This window comes from Cucurbita moschata, unplaced genomic scaffold (assembly GCF_002738365.1).
Source record: "Cucurbita moschata cultivar Rifu unplaced genomic scaffold, Cmos_1.0 Cmo_Scf00017, whole genome shotgun sequence".
NCBI classification, from domain to species: domain Eukaryota; kingdom Viridiplantae; phylum Streptophyta; class Magnoliopsida; order Cucurbitales; family Cucurbitaceae; genus Cucurbita; species Cucurbita moschata.
Window position 1 is genome coordinate 366,342 of NW_019268533.1, and position 12,965 is coordinate 379,306.

The 12,965-nt window shown below is 39.9% G+C and overlaps 4 protein-coding genes across 12 annotated transcripts in view; 1 reads left to right on the plus strand and 3 right to left on the minus strand.

The window, feature by feature from the left end:
* Window positions 1–883, plus strand: part of LOC111455008 — a 3,464-nt gene extending 2,581 nt beyond the window's left edge. The window contains exon 5 of the mRNA XM_023096517.1: window positions 582–883. Coding sequence (XP_022952285.1) covers window positions 582–689 — 108 coding nt within the window. The 3' untranslated portion in view covers window positions 690–883. The remainder of the gene's footprint in view (window positions 1–581) is intronic.
* LOC111455006 (taxadiene 5-alpha hydroxylase) lies at window positions 731–4,080 on the minus strand. 4 transcript variants are annotated; one of them, XM_023096515.1, is made up of 5 exons: window positions 3,915–4,080; window positions 2,365–2,928; window positions 1,765–2,063; window positions 1,413–1,600; window positions 731–1,298 (listed from the first exon to the last, which is right to left on the minus strand). In XM_023096515.1, exons 1-5 carry the CDS (start codon window positions 3,965–3,967, stop codon window positions 978–980), a joined length of 1,425 nt encoding a protein of 474 aa, XP_022952283.1. In that variant the 5' UTR covers window positions 3,968–4,080; the 3' UTR covers window positions 731–977. The 4 variants fall into 4 exon arrangements, with proteins under 4 accessions (XP_022952283.1, XP_022952284.1, XP_022952281.1 ...); XM_023096516.1 differs by having other exon boundaries at window positions 3,864–4,080; XM_023096513.1 differs by having other exon boundaries at window positions 3,589–4,080.
* Window positions 4,081–4,624: 544 nt separating this feature from the next.
* Window positions 4,625–7,667, minus strand: LOC111455005 (zinc finger BED domain-containing protein RICESLEEPER 2-like). 4 transcript variants are annotated; one of them, XM_023096511.1, is made up of 3 exons: window positions 7,405–7,667; window positions 7,151–7,284; window positions 4,625–6,686 (listed from the first exon to the last, which is right to left on the minus strand). In XM_023096511.1, exon 3 carries the CDS (start codon window positions 6,657–6,659, stop codon window positions 4,683–4,685), a length of 1,977 nt encoding a protein of 658 aa, XP_022952279.1. In that variant the 5' UTR covers window positions 6,660–6,686; window positions 7,151–7,284; window positions 7,405–7,667; the 3' UTR covers window positions 4,625–4,682. The 4 variants fall into 4 exon arrangements, with proteins under 4 accessions (XP_022952279.1, XP_022952278.1, XP_022952277.1 ...); XM_023096510.1 differs by lacking the exon at window positions 7,151–7,284 and having other exon boundaries at window positions 7,405–7,666; XM_023096509.1 differs by lacking the exons at window positions 7,151–7,284; window positions 7,405–7,667 and adding an exon at window positions 7,040–7,119.
* Window positions 7,668–8,994: 1,327 nt separating this feature from the next.
* Window positions 8,995–12,965, minus strand: part of LOC111455003 — a 5,917-nt gene continuing 1,946 nt past the window's right edge. The window contains exons 3-4 of one of the 3 annotated variants that reach the window (XM_023096507.1): window positions 9,517–11,914; window positions 8,995–9,313 (exon numbers count right to left, since the gene is read on the minus strand). In XM_023096507.1, coding sequence (XP_022952275.1) covers window positions 9,282–9,313; window positions 9,517–11,914 — 2,430 coding nt within the window. In that variant the 3' untranslated portion in view covers window positions 8,995–9,281. Of the gene's footprint in view, window positions 9,314–9,398; window positions 11,915–12,965 lie in introns of those variants that run through there. The other 2 variants (XM_023096506.1, XM_023096508.1) reach the window with 2 other exon arrangements.

The following is a 12,965-nucleotide window of genomic DNA, read 5'->3' on the forward strand; positions in this document are numbered from 1 at the left end:
GGGGGGGGGGGGGGGGGGGGGGGGGGGGGGGGGGGGGGGGGGGGGGGGGGGGGGGGGGGGGGGGGGGGGGGGGGGGGGGGGGGGGGGGGGGGGGGGGGGGGGGGGGGGGGGGGGGGGGGGGGGGTTCATTGAGAGGGCTGTGGAAATATTGTACCGGTGCTAACCTACATGACTTATTGTGTAACAGCCCAAACCCACTGCTAGCAGATATCGTCTTCTTTGGGCTTTCCCTTTAAGAGCTTCCTCTCAAGGTTTAAAACGCGTCTGATAGGGAATGTTTATAAAGAATGCTTAGATCCACACTCCAACCGACGTGGGATCTCACATGTGGTGTACATGGCTTGGACTGTCTCGTCCCTTTAGATTAGTGTTGAGTTCGATTTTTACGAGTTTCCAGTTAACTTGAACAGCCCTAATAAACTCCTTTTCGAGCCATCTATGGTTTTTGATAACCAAGAACAGTAGACGTCCAAATATGACCGTCGTTCCTCTACTTCCTACGTATGCATTCATATTACTACATGACCATTGGAGATGCTGAACCATTGTTCACTGTATTCTGTGGTTTTTTGTGGTTGCAGGTAAGGAAATTAGAAATATTCCTGGTGAAACGTTGGCTTAAGCATGGAGTAAGACCTATTAGTCATCGCCTATTGCCAGACACTAAACAGTGCATTAAAGATCCGTAACCTCTTTAGTGTTTTTGAAAATTTTGCCCGGTAGATATCATGAAAAACTGAAGAATCACTCTTTTTGTCCACTGGCCGTATATTACATTAGCTATTGGTTATACACCTGAGTTAAAATATAGTAGACTGTATTCTTGGATCGGCAACAATAGTGAAATGTAGAAAGGGTTTTCCTTTTATGAGATCTTTATCTCTGCTGTTGGAAAGAATCACAATTATGTATACTATGTCTGATATCTAGAGGTTTTACATCCTCTTTAAGTGCATCGTCTTTGTTCTCTTATGAGCTTACATTTGCTGAACATTGGGGCGAGCTTCTGATTTTGGAGAAATCTTAATTGGCATTCCATGAGAAGGGATAGGGAGGGGATCCATTATGATTGTCTCATCTGGGTGGACTAAACTCCAATCATAACGAGTTACAACCAAGTGTATAAAGATGAGGATGTTCAATTTCGCCAGCTGGTAGCCTGCACAAGCTCTTGGCCCTCCTCCAAATGGAACATAGACATACTGGGAAACAGGCTCCTCAAATCTGCTTGGCTTGAAACTCAATGGATCTTCAAAATACTTGTCTTCGAGATGCGTTCCATACGTCGTCCACAAGACCTGCACGCAACCAAAATGATTCAAGGTAAAACGATGGTCATTTCTGGACTACAATTTGACTCTGCAGGGTATCAGTAGTAAAGAAGAAGCAGAAGAATTGATGGAAATTTTCACCTTCCATCCCTTGGGAATGAAAAATCCCTCATATTCAATGTCTGTAATGGCTTTCCTGAATGAACCAAATATAGGAGGAAACAGTCGAATGCTCTCACGAGCTACCTGCCAAGTATATTTCATCTTCTTTATATCTTCCATCGTCATATTCTGGCCTGCTCCCTTGCTTCTCACTATGTCAGCATGTTCTGTCAAGAAGTAAAGAGGCTTCTCTTCTCAAATTTACACATCTTATTTCTCACTCAGATCAGCAAAATGGTATTTTGAAGAAAGGAAGTTGAAATGGCGCCCAGCTCTTTGATTTATTATGATACTGACATATAATTTACAAGATTAAAGAAAAAAAAATTACCCTGGAGAAGAAGTGAGTAGCAGTTTGGCTGCTGAGCCAACATTTTGAAAGTCATGGCAATGGCGAAGGAGGTTGTATCATGAGCTGCAAAAACAAGCAAAACCACATTGTCCACCACTTCCACTTCACTGATCTCCCCTCTTATCATTGCTCTCACCATCCTTGAAAGCAACAACTCACATTCTTCTTCTACGGGCTCTTCTTCAATTCTCCTCCTCTTCTCTCTCACCACCTCCCTCAGCATTTTCCCTATCTCCATCCTTGCTTTCTTCGCTCTCGAAAACCGTGTGCCTGGAAAGCTATGTTAAGAATATGAACAAATAATTAAAACTTCGGGTTCCATTTAATATCAATTTGTATTTGATCTTTGGTATTTGAAAATCAAGTTTATAAACACAAATTTCATATATAAATTTCTCTATTCATATTCTACTAATACTTTCAAAAATCGAGTCAAGTTTGAAATTAAAAAGGTAAGAAAGAAAAATATCATAGGAAGGAAATTTTAAAAATGAAATCGTTATCAAACAAGATTTAAATTTATCATAACCTATCAATCAGCCTAAACTTTTGAATCAAGGGGTGTAGTTGAATAGCTACCTGAACGGTGGAGCAAAAACTCCTTCCAAAACCCTCTCGAATGTCGTCAACATGCGTGGCTCCACTTTGATACCCATCAAACACTCAAACACTATGGTAAACGTCAATACTTTTGCCGAGTGGTAGAGACTAATTATATCATGGCCAAGCCATTTTGTGTCCAAATAAAGCTGAATTGTCGTGCACAATTTAGGCATCATAGCTTCGAGACTCGAACTGGCAAGGCTTGCGGCAATAAGGCCACGCACACATCGGTGGCTTTCACCTTGCTTCTGCATGATGCATTCTTCGCCCATCAGCTGAACAGAGGCGGACGGCCACGAGCTTACCACCAACTTAAACTCATTGGACAAGAAAAATCTGTTGGCTTCAGCTCCATTTACGACCACCGTCGGCGACCCCATCAAGCTTGTTTTGAAGATTTTGCCATATTTAGCCACTCGAGGCCCAACAAACTCTTCGAACAACCTGTTTTTACGTTGGGCTCTGTAGAAAACCATGGTTTCGCCAATCCAGGGCAGACCCATTTGCCCAGGCGGTACCTTTTTGCTTCCCTTTATGCTTCTAAACACAAAAATAATGGATATTATTAAGATTGCCGATAAAAACAAGAACATTGTTGCCAGCAAAAAGCAGCTAAATTCTTGAACCATATACACAGATTTATGTTTGTTGGGAAGAGAAGCCACATATTTAACGGAACAAGTTGAAAGTCAACGAATGAGCATTGCTGTTTGATTTATATTTAAATGAATGGATGGTCAAAATCTTGGGGTTGAAGTTGAGGAAGAAGCATGACTTTCATAACAAATTAAGTTATCGTAAGGCTAGAATCGTGGGCTTTGCATGTGCACACAGAGTGTATATCCTATACATTAATACAATATGTATCCTTAGAATAAGGAACACATGACGACTGGGATACGATTCTAATACTTATTTTCCAATCACCATTTGTTGTTAAAACTTAAATGATATAAGTTTGTGCACATATTTGTTTGGTCTGTAGCATGTTGATGGAAAACGAAAGCAATTAAAAGCTGATAAAGAAAATGTAATTGGGTAAGATCTTATGCTTTATATGGTAACCATCAAATTAGACAATAATTGAAGCAAAGTCGTTTTACTTTTCACACGTTCACAAGTTCCCTATGAAAATATCTGTTGCATTTGTATGGCCACGTATCTAGTTTACCCTAATGAGGGGGAAAATGAGTATTATACCCTAATGAGGCAATGACAGACGTGTCCCTGTTACGGAACCCCACCAACCACATCGGCACCTCCCTTTGTTCCTCATCCCAATTCCCCATTTCCTCGCGCATGCCCCAGACACTAAATCTTGTTTCCATTGCGAATCTTATTTCTCTCCCCCGGGGAACCCATCCAAGCTTAAGCCCGAAACTTAAATCATTCTAAGACCAACACTTAAACGAAGAACACAGATCATTACTTAACAAACAACTCCTCAATTTCAAAAAATGAACAACAAAACGTACCGGGAGAGACTGAACTCCTGGAACTTCAATCATTCTCGGAAAACTCCATACCTGTACAGTGGCGAACCTACGTACTCGCTTATAACAATTTTCCCGCCAACCATGCATTCTGAAAAGTTAATGGGCCCGAATTGGGCTCAACTCTCATCCCATCTCGCCGTGGCCTTTACTTCGGAACACCTTTTGGGCTTTTCTATTCAGTGCCCAAATTAAGAAGCCCAATCAAACAAAATCTGAAAATTAGTTTTATATCTGTTTTTCTTTAATTCTTTGTTTTCTTTTCTCCTTTTATAAAAATTTTCAAAATTCACGACAGTTTGAAAACTAAAATAAAAAATTCAAAAATTCATTTTTTTTAAACGAAGTTATAATAAACTAGACATAAACCTACGATAATTGCTTAATAATTCTATCTAATATTGAAAACGAACCGATGAACATTTTCTACTTCGAAAATCAATTTAGACTTGAGAATCCCATTTGATACAAAATTCTACTTCAAAATTCTTTATACATACACACACACACATATATATATATATGTGTGTGTGTATGTATGTATGTATATATAAAAGATATAATGAAGATATGGGAAATTGCAACTTGGAATGGAAAGTTCCTCATTTCCTCCTTAAGAGCAAGAGCAATGGAAGTGAAACCATTACAGAGCTGCAATTAAAAATGGGAGTTAAATATACCACATATGAGGCGATGCGACGGCCACAAGTGAAGTACAGCAGAGATGATGAAACAAAGGGAAATAGTGAGGGAAGATGCACAAAAATGAACAAATATAGAGAGACCTGTGATGTGTCAGAATTAGCTCTCTAGTTCACTCCTTATCCAATCCTGTGAACATACCAAGGCTTGAATTGTAGCTGGTTTCAGCGAACTCCATTCTCGATCAACCACCCTTCTTCCACTCTTGAATGCACAATCTGATGCAACTTTCGACATCGGAATCCCCAACACATTACGAGCCATCATCGACAAGATCGGATATCTCGGAGTGTGAACCTTCCACCAGTTCAACACATTGAAATCAACATTACGAGGAAACAAAGGCTCCTCTAGGTACTTGTCCAGATCTGATTTACTGCCTTCACTCTGGGAGGATTCATGGAGAAACTTGTCAAAACCCATTAACCTGTCCCTTGCATCCTTCCCTGAACTACTACTACCAACTTGCCAGGCAAGACCTTGATCGATTGAAGCTAACGGCGAGCAGATCGAATGTTCGTTGTAAAGCGCCTTCACACAGTTCACAACATCATCAATCCTCTGTACAGCAACAGCGCCATATATTTGTGGATAATAGTACTCTACAAGCTTCATTTTGAACCGAGGATCTAACATGGCAGAAACTGCTAGAGCCAACCCACATTTATCCCAATATTCTTCAAACTTGGTCCGCATCTTGAATGCCAAGGCCTTGACATAATCATCTGAATTCTTGGACCATTCCATCAGCTGCAAGTGTACGTCACATAGCTCAGGGAAAAATATATTTGAAGTAGGAAAGTTGGTCTTCGTTAAAATATTAGTCACTTCAAAGAAGAACTTCAGAAAGCCTGTAATCACACAGGTCCTACCCCATTCCTCTTCAGTTGGGCATGCTGAGTAGCCAACGTCACTTTCCTGCAAAAGGGAAAATGCTTCTCGATATTCTATAGCTGCTCCGAGCATCGCATAAGTCGAGTTCCACTGAGATGGATTGTCCACAGACAGACCCTTTTGGCTCTGAACTTTAACTTGCTCGGCCATCTCATTGAACTTAGCTTGCACTTCTCGAGACTGTTTAATACATTGAATACTGTCACGAATTTTAGGGAGAATGTCGCATAATGCTTCCAAAGCATCTTGAGCCATCAAATTCAGAAGATCTATCGCACAGCTAACATCAAATAATTGACCATTACAATATAGAAACCTATTCTGTGATAGTCTGTCTCTGATTCGTAATGATATATAGTCACTGTTAGAGGAACAATCAAATGTCATTGAAAACAACTTCCTATCAATATCCCAATCCATCAGACAAGTCATGATAGCATCCGAATGCAAATCTTCAGTATGAGAAGGATCAACAAACATAAAATTCAAAACCTTCTTATTTAACTGCCAGGACTCATCAATGTAGTGGGCTGTTAGACACAGATATGACGATTCCAAATGATCTGTGGCAGTCCACATATTAGCACTGAGGCTGATTTTACCAGGCAATTTATCCAATAATTCGTTTACTTTTTGTTTCTCTTTCACATATATTTCCAAACAATCACTCTCAACTCTATTGCATGATACAAGTTCAAACAGGGGATGCAGATTTTTAACAAATACTCTAAACCCAACATGCTCAACCATGCCCAATGGATAACCATGCAAGATGATCATCCGGGCAAGATCGAATCGACTTCGTCGCTGATCGAAATTGTAATTCAGGGTATTATTTGTTTCGTCTTTCACTTGCTCTGGGTCAAATCTAATATTAACAAGATTTAGAACATCATCTTTTTTCTGCCCCTGATCAACATAATTAGTGATAGCCAATGTTGCTTCCTTTTTCTTTTCCCTGGATGAAATAAATTGAGACATACCATGATTAGATCTTCTCTGACACCTAATTAAGTGATTCCTCAAATGAGAAGTCCCACTGGTACTTGATCCACTCAGTTTCTTCTTACAATGCCTACATACAGCAACAAAGGTGTCACCCTTTTTTATTCTATCAAAATCGTTCCACACAACGGACTTCAATCTGCTAGATTTTACTATAACTGCCTCCGGCACATCCATTACATCAGCCAGACTTTCCACCAAAAGCTGCACAGTAAACCCACATAATTATTCTGATTAAAAAGATTTAAAAAGAAAGACGAACACTAAATATGATAAAATTTCTTCCAATCTTGACTAATTGAAAATCAACATGTTCATAATGAAATAAAAAAGACAATAGTAGATCCATCCAACCCCAGAATAGCTCAAACACCATAAATCCTATTAGTAAGATAACACTTTGAAACATCAACATGAAAAACATGATAGAACAATAATCAAAAAGGTTCCGGAAAATTAAATTTGTTCCTCCGACAATCATCTGTTCATATTATTATAAGTTTCACACTAAAAAGAGAGCGATTACAGTATTTTAGGGAGGTGCCATAGGCTCATACGTATTCTATGGTCATTCGTCGGGTCCGAAACAAGACCCAGAAAAGGTAATTGTTGCGGGTCGGCCCTTCATTGAAGTCAATTTTACAAGGAAAAACACAATACAGGCTCACCGGATCGGTAGTGGAGATTTCCCGCCGGGACCCGCAAACTATCCGACCCGAATATATCAAAAATTGACCGGGTCGACAAGACCGATTCAAAACCTATGGATCTCGGATAGCCAAACACATAATGGATAACAACACTCCGAGTCGGACCCGGAGCAAGAGTTAGGGTTCCGCTCCATCAAATTTTTTAAATACCAAATATTAAAGAGTAATCAATTCGAATGAGAGAAAATTGAGAAGAAGGTTTCGGCGCATACAGTGAATGGATGGCCTCGCCTGAACTGCGCAGAGGTTTCCAGCGATGGAGGAGGAACGGCGGTCAGTTTGATTTTCCGGCGAGAAAATGGGAGAGTGAGGAGGAAGAGAGGGAAAAGAGGCGGTGTGCACGGTAAAACATCGACGAGGGAAACGATTAATGGTGCAGCGAAGAAGGGAGAACGCGCGCAATGGAGGTCAGAGTAACGAAGCAATATTACGTAAAATTACAATTATACCCTTGCAGTTGCAGTACAACAAATTTCTTTTTATAAATTAAAAAAGAATCAAAATTGTAAATCACCTTTTTAGTCTTCTAAGTTAATAGGCACCTGCCACGCACGTGGTTAATATATTTTTCATTCCATTTGAATAATAATTAATAAGCATTTGACATAAACTTACTAAATAATTAAAAAAAAATAGTGACTAAAACTCTATATTCTTTTTAAAAAAAAATTAGGTTAATTTATAATGAATAAATATATTTTCATGAATTTTAAATGGTAAATATTCCTTGCTTTATTCTTCTTCCTTCTGCATTTCCCCCATAGATTACCCTTTGTTTTGTGGTTTCTTTCTATGGATTCACCATTTTTCAGTTGAAATTAGCTTTTAGCTCATCAGGGTTCGTTTCAAAATGGGGTTTCCGGAAAGACCCACCTTTTACTTTCTGCATGCACCGATCGGGTACGTACCCACTTCGTGAATTTTCATGATTAATAATGTCTTTTCTTTTCCTGGGAATTTAAGGTTGTTTGTGTATATAAGTTTTAATGATCAGTAACATTGTTTCCTTATTGGTTATGCTTGCGTGGGTTGAAACAGATATGAATCGAAGATGACAATGGAGAGAGCTTCATCTCGAGATCATCAGCAATGGCTGACATGCTGGGTTTTGCACCATATCATGGTATGAAGATGCCATTTTGTGTAAGCTTTATACGTTAAAACTTTGTGTTTTCTGAGCTTATGTCATATTTGCTTGACATACGTTTATTATATCGATAGAGACGATGTTCTTGTTTATATATCATGGATCTCGACCTAGAAACTATTCAAACGACCAACATAGAATAAAATGGTAGGATTCGGGATATAAAGTTGGTGTCGTCGGGTTTGGAAGTAGTGAAGAGGGACCCAAATATGATTTCGGGGAGGAGAAGAAAGAAAAAGAAGAGGACGAGAACGAAGATAAGAAAATCTTTCGAGCTTGAAAATTGGAAAAGATTGTCAAAGTGCATAAAATGTACAACACAGTTCGAACTCTCTCTTTTCTTGATACTTCGCTCTCACGTGACTCGCTCATTATTGGACAAATTTTGCTGTCAAATAAACTTAAGACAATATGAAGAGACTCGAATTATATCGATCCTTAGTTACTTTTTTCTTTAGTTCAACAATTGTGTAGGGTAAGTGTGAGATCCCACGTCGGTTAGAGAGAAGAACAAAACATTCTATACAGGGTGTGAAAATCTCTCCCTAGGACACACGTTTTAAAAACCTCGAGGAGAAGTTCGAAAGAGAAAGCCCAAATAGGACAATATCTGCTAGCAGTGGAGTTGGGCCGTTGTAGTAAGGATCGAACTAGATATCGAGAATTATTACGTTTCACTTCAACAAGCTACCTTATATGAGTTTAACAAATGTCAACATATGTTAGCTACATTAACTTTTAGCTTATAGCCCTCAAGAAAACCAATATAACTGTGTTCTCACGCATTCATTACAGGAACTTGAACTGTGAAACAAACTCGTAGCAGCGTCTATATTCCAGTGGTGTGATTAGCTAGTTTCCGTTCAAGATAACACGCCTTCGAGTACCGAAAAACTTGCTTGATGAACGACGGGTCATCTTGAAACTACAACTCCGATCATGTCATTGGTTACACAGATGAGCTAGGTTCCTTCCTGTCATGCAGATGAGATCATTTGCTCAACTAATCAGCATTAGATGAGTAGATTAGAATTAGATTAAGCAAAGTACTATGCTTACTTTTAAAAACTGTATACTTTAGTTGACTTCTTCTGAGATCCAGCCAAGCTAACACTATGAACTAATCCAGCAGAAGGAATTGTTGAATAAGTAGGCTTAGTATTATCTAAATACATACTCTGACTTGGTTTCAGGATGTGTTTAGCTCCTGCTGTTAACTTGATAGGGCCTGATCTTGCCGGTACTCCATCAGTTTGAGCCACATTTGAGATATTTCCTGTTAAATTAACGGCCTTCTCCCAGTTAGCAGGAATTTTCGCTGTTGCCGGGTTATATCGCAGTTGATCATCGCTGAATTCTCTAGTATTGTTCGTTTCTAAATTTGACATCTTTTGACGCTTCCTCGAATTGACTAGCTCTGGTTGCTTGACACTCAAAGTATTGAACTTCAATCTGTCTTCAAAGCTCATTCTAGTTTCATGGCCTGGGTTGGCAATAGAGGGCGATTGAAGTACTCTAGGAGCAACAGGCATTGGTTGAAAATAGGGCATTGTGCTGCAAGGATAGGCAGCTTCAAGCCGGTGATGCATGGAAGAAGGGCTAATGAGAACATCTGTGGCAGAAGAAATAAATGGATAATAGTATCCATTTGTGGTTGGAGCTGCTTCCCGTTGGTGATCATGTAACATCCATGGAGGAAGGCTCTTAGAACTATGAAACCAAGGGACCTGGATAGCATTTCCATGATCATCTGGCTGCAAGAAAGGGAAGTTAAAGGTTCCTGGTTTTTCGGGACGTAGTTTCCGGTCGAAACCAAATTCGAAACAACTTTCATATCTATTTGGATACATGTGGTAAGAAGTAGAAAATGCCGATGGCTGTGAACCAAACCTTAGCGTTTCCGGACCAGAAATGAAGGGTGCTTGAAAGTTCGGTGCCGTGTTATTAAAGACATCGGTCGAAACATGGACGTTGTTGTTGAACCTTTCGTTTAAGTTGATGACAGAGTCGGGTCTTTGATACGTTCGATTGAGGTGCAGATGGGGGTACCGAACTTGTGGAGCATTCGATGGATGATGAAAGGCTGCAGGATGATAAAACAAGGCTTCTCCTTTTGATGGATGATGCAACTCCCTATCTTGCAGAAAGTTTCTTTTTCTCATGGGATTCTCTTGGATAGGATTGGTCAAGCAGTTGTCAATTAAAGTTGAGTTCTTCCAAAAGTTTATAACCTCAGGTTCTTGAACTTCTTTCCCATGTTCACCAACAGCGACATCTTTGCCCATCAACCGCATCGTTTGTCGAGCGGGATTCGCACACACGCTACTTGAACTTTCAGGATTAATCTCTGTACTTCCATAGTATCTGCTTCTGTAAAATGGAGATTCCATCAAGTTCGAGTGCAAAAACCGACCTGATTCAGTTCCCCTTTCGGAAGTTCCAGGCTCGGTGACGTCGAATCTAGCTGACAAATATTGGTTTTGATTTTCTTGCACATTACTATGCAATGGAAATAAAGTCAACTGGTTTCTTGTAAGTTCTGTATCAACAAGGAGCTTCTCGTTATCTATGAAATAATCCCGGGTGCGTCGTGGCAGGACGAGACTGCATACCGGTATCCTGCTAGAACAAGCCATAGTGTTATTGGCTTCATTCATTTGATCAAACCTATTAACCAAACCTGAATTTAGCTGTATCAGTTCACCCTTTGAGTTCAATGGCAGGCAGAAAAAACCATCATTCACACCCTTCTCTTTGTGGGCGACCGCACTTTGCTCCCAGTTCGGAAACGAGCATCGAGCGTCCTTATCAGAAGATTGCGCCAGATTAAGAAATCTGCCACCAGCATTTTCACTTAAAGAAGAAGAAGGAACTCTGCTTGTATTTGAGCCATAGAGAGAATGAGCTCGACATTGAGTTCTCACATGGCCATATTGCCTTTCTTCTTGTGCAGCAGCTAATAGAGCAGGCGTAGCAGAAGCCACTGGTGGCAGCTTCTGAGGTGCATCTACATAGACATGGTCAAACAAATGCAAATCATTTTGATCACGAGGAATAACCCGATTTGTCGATATCAACTTTTCAGTCGAATGCTTCGCATTGTCCCAACTTTGACTATCAATGTCGTGTCGGGGGCTAACGCTAACGACGTCGTCTTCTACACCAACCTCCATTGAAGCCACTCCTTTATCACTTTCGCCTGACTTAGTGCTTCCTTCTGAGGCTTGAAAAGGATTGCAGCCATTTTGTTCAAAGGTATCAGATAACGCTCCAGTGGTTGGACCAAGAACATCATCCTTATCCCAGAAGCTAACACGCTTACCATACTTTTGACCACCATTGTTGGAAGCTTGGTTGCTGCCTCTTGTCTCAGAAATTTCTTTGACACTATGCTTCAAAATGCTCCTAAGTGGAGCCAATGGCCTCTGTTGCCTGCCAACTACATTGGATTTCTTCACTAGTTTTTTCCTTTTTGGTCTAGACAAACGCTTAAAACATGGTTTCTTACAACAACGAGCTGAAACATCCTTGTGGTTTCTCTCCCCCTTCTTGCATAGTTGCTCATCTCCAAGGTTCTATCACCAATAGAAGATTTCAAACATTAGTTATAACTAAAATATATATAGCTTTCGTATTACCTCGCCTTGATGTTAGAAGAAGAACAAGAACAAGAAAATTAGACCATCCAAAACTACGAGACAAAAAGTATAGTTAACAAATAAGACAATCTATTAAAGGACAAAAACAAAGACTACTCATTAAATCAAGACCGGCTTTAAATTAACGACAAATAATTAAATGAATCCAAACCCACCACTAGCAGATATTATCCGTTTTGATCCGTTACGTATCATCGTTAGTCTCACGGTTTTTAAAACCCATTAGAGAGAGGTTTCCACATTCTTATAAGAAATGTTTCGTTGACCTCTCTAACCGACGTAGGCTCCCATCCACAACACTCCGTTCTCACTCCATTCTCTTCAGGTCCCTCCTACTAAGGCATCATAAAATAGCTCAAAATCTCGTGGGTTCATGATCCTTTCTTCAAGTAACTCCAAACAGAAGAAATGAGTCGACTCTCATTTCATAAGGATTGTTGGAGAGGAAGAATAAGATTCAAGTTATGAACTTAAGAACTTGATCATTGAAGCAAACCCGAAGCATATCTCATGAAATAATCCCCATATGATAATGGGTTGAAAGCATAAATGGTGTCATGATAGTGAAAACCCTCTTGGAGAAACTCAAGTAAGAACAATCTGAAAGAGTTCATTGGCAGTAATGATGAACAAAAACCCATGAAGTTCATCTCTAAACCTCCATTCTAGAACTAATTTTGAAGTAAGGGAAGCATGATTCGTTGGATTGAAAAGGGGTTAAAAGAGGTGAAAACAGCATCATTAAACTAGGATACATTTGTTAAGCAAAGGACAAAAACTCTTCCACCAAATAAAGTCACTCACTGCCAAGGCCGTACCCTTGCAGCTGGAGCTCAAAGGAAGGCCTTCACAAACGATACAACCACGTCTTGTAGTGACCTTTTCTTCCCCTCTTCCAATTCTGAATCACAGCCTATTTCCGCGCCCTTAATCACACAAAACACTACTTTTTTTTTTTTTTTTTTTT

Bases quoted from the DNA above. Each gene is read 5' to 3' on its own strand.
- LOC111455006 (XM_023096513.1), bottom strand. From the start codon at position 3,716: ATGGAAACAAGATTTAGTGTCTGGGGCATGCGCGAGGAAATGGGGAAT. The intron at 2,064-2,364 runs GTAGCTATTCAA...TTCTTAACATAG, and splicing joins GTTTTTGCTCCACCGTTCAG to CTTTCCAGGCACACGGTTTT. The intron at 1,299-1,412 runs GTGAAAATTTCC...GGTTGCGTGCAG, and splicing joins TCATTCCCAAGGGATGGAAG to GTCTTGTGGACGACGTATGG.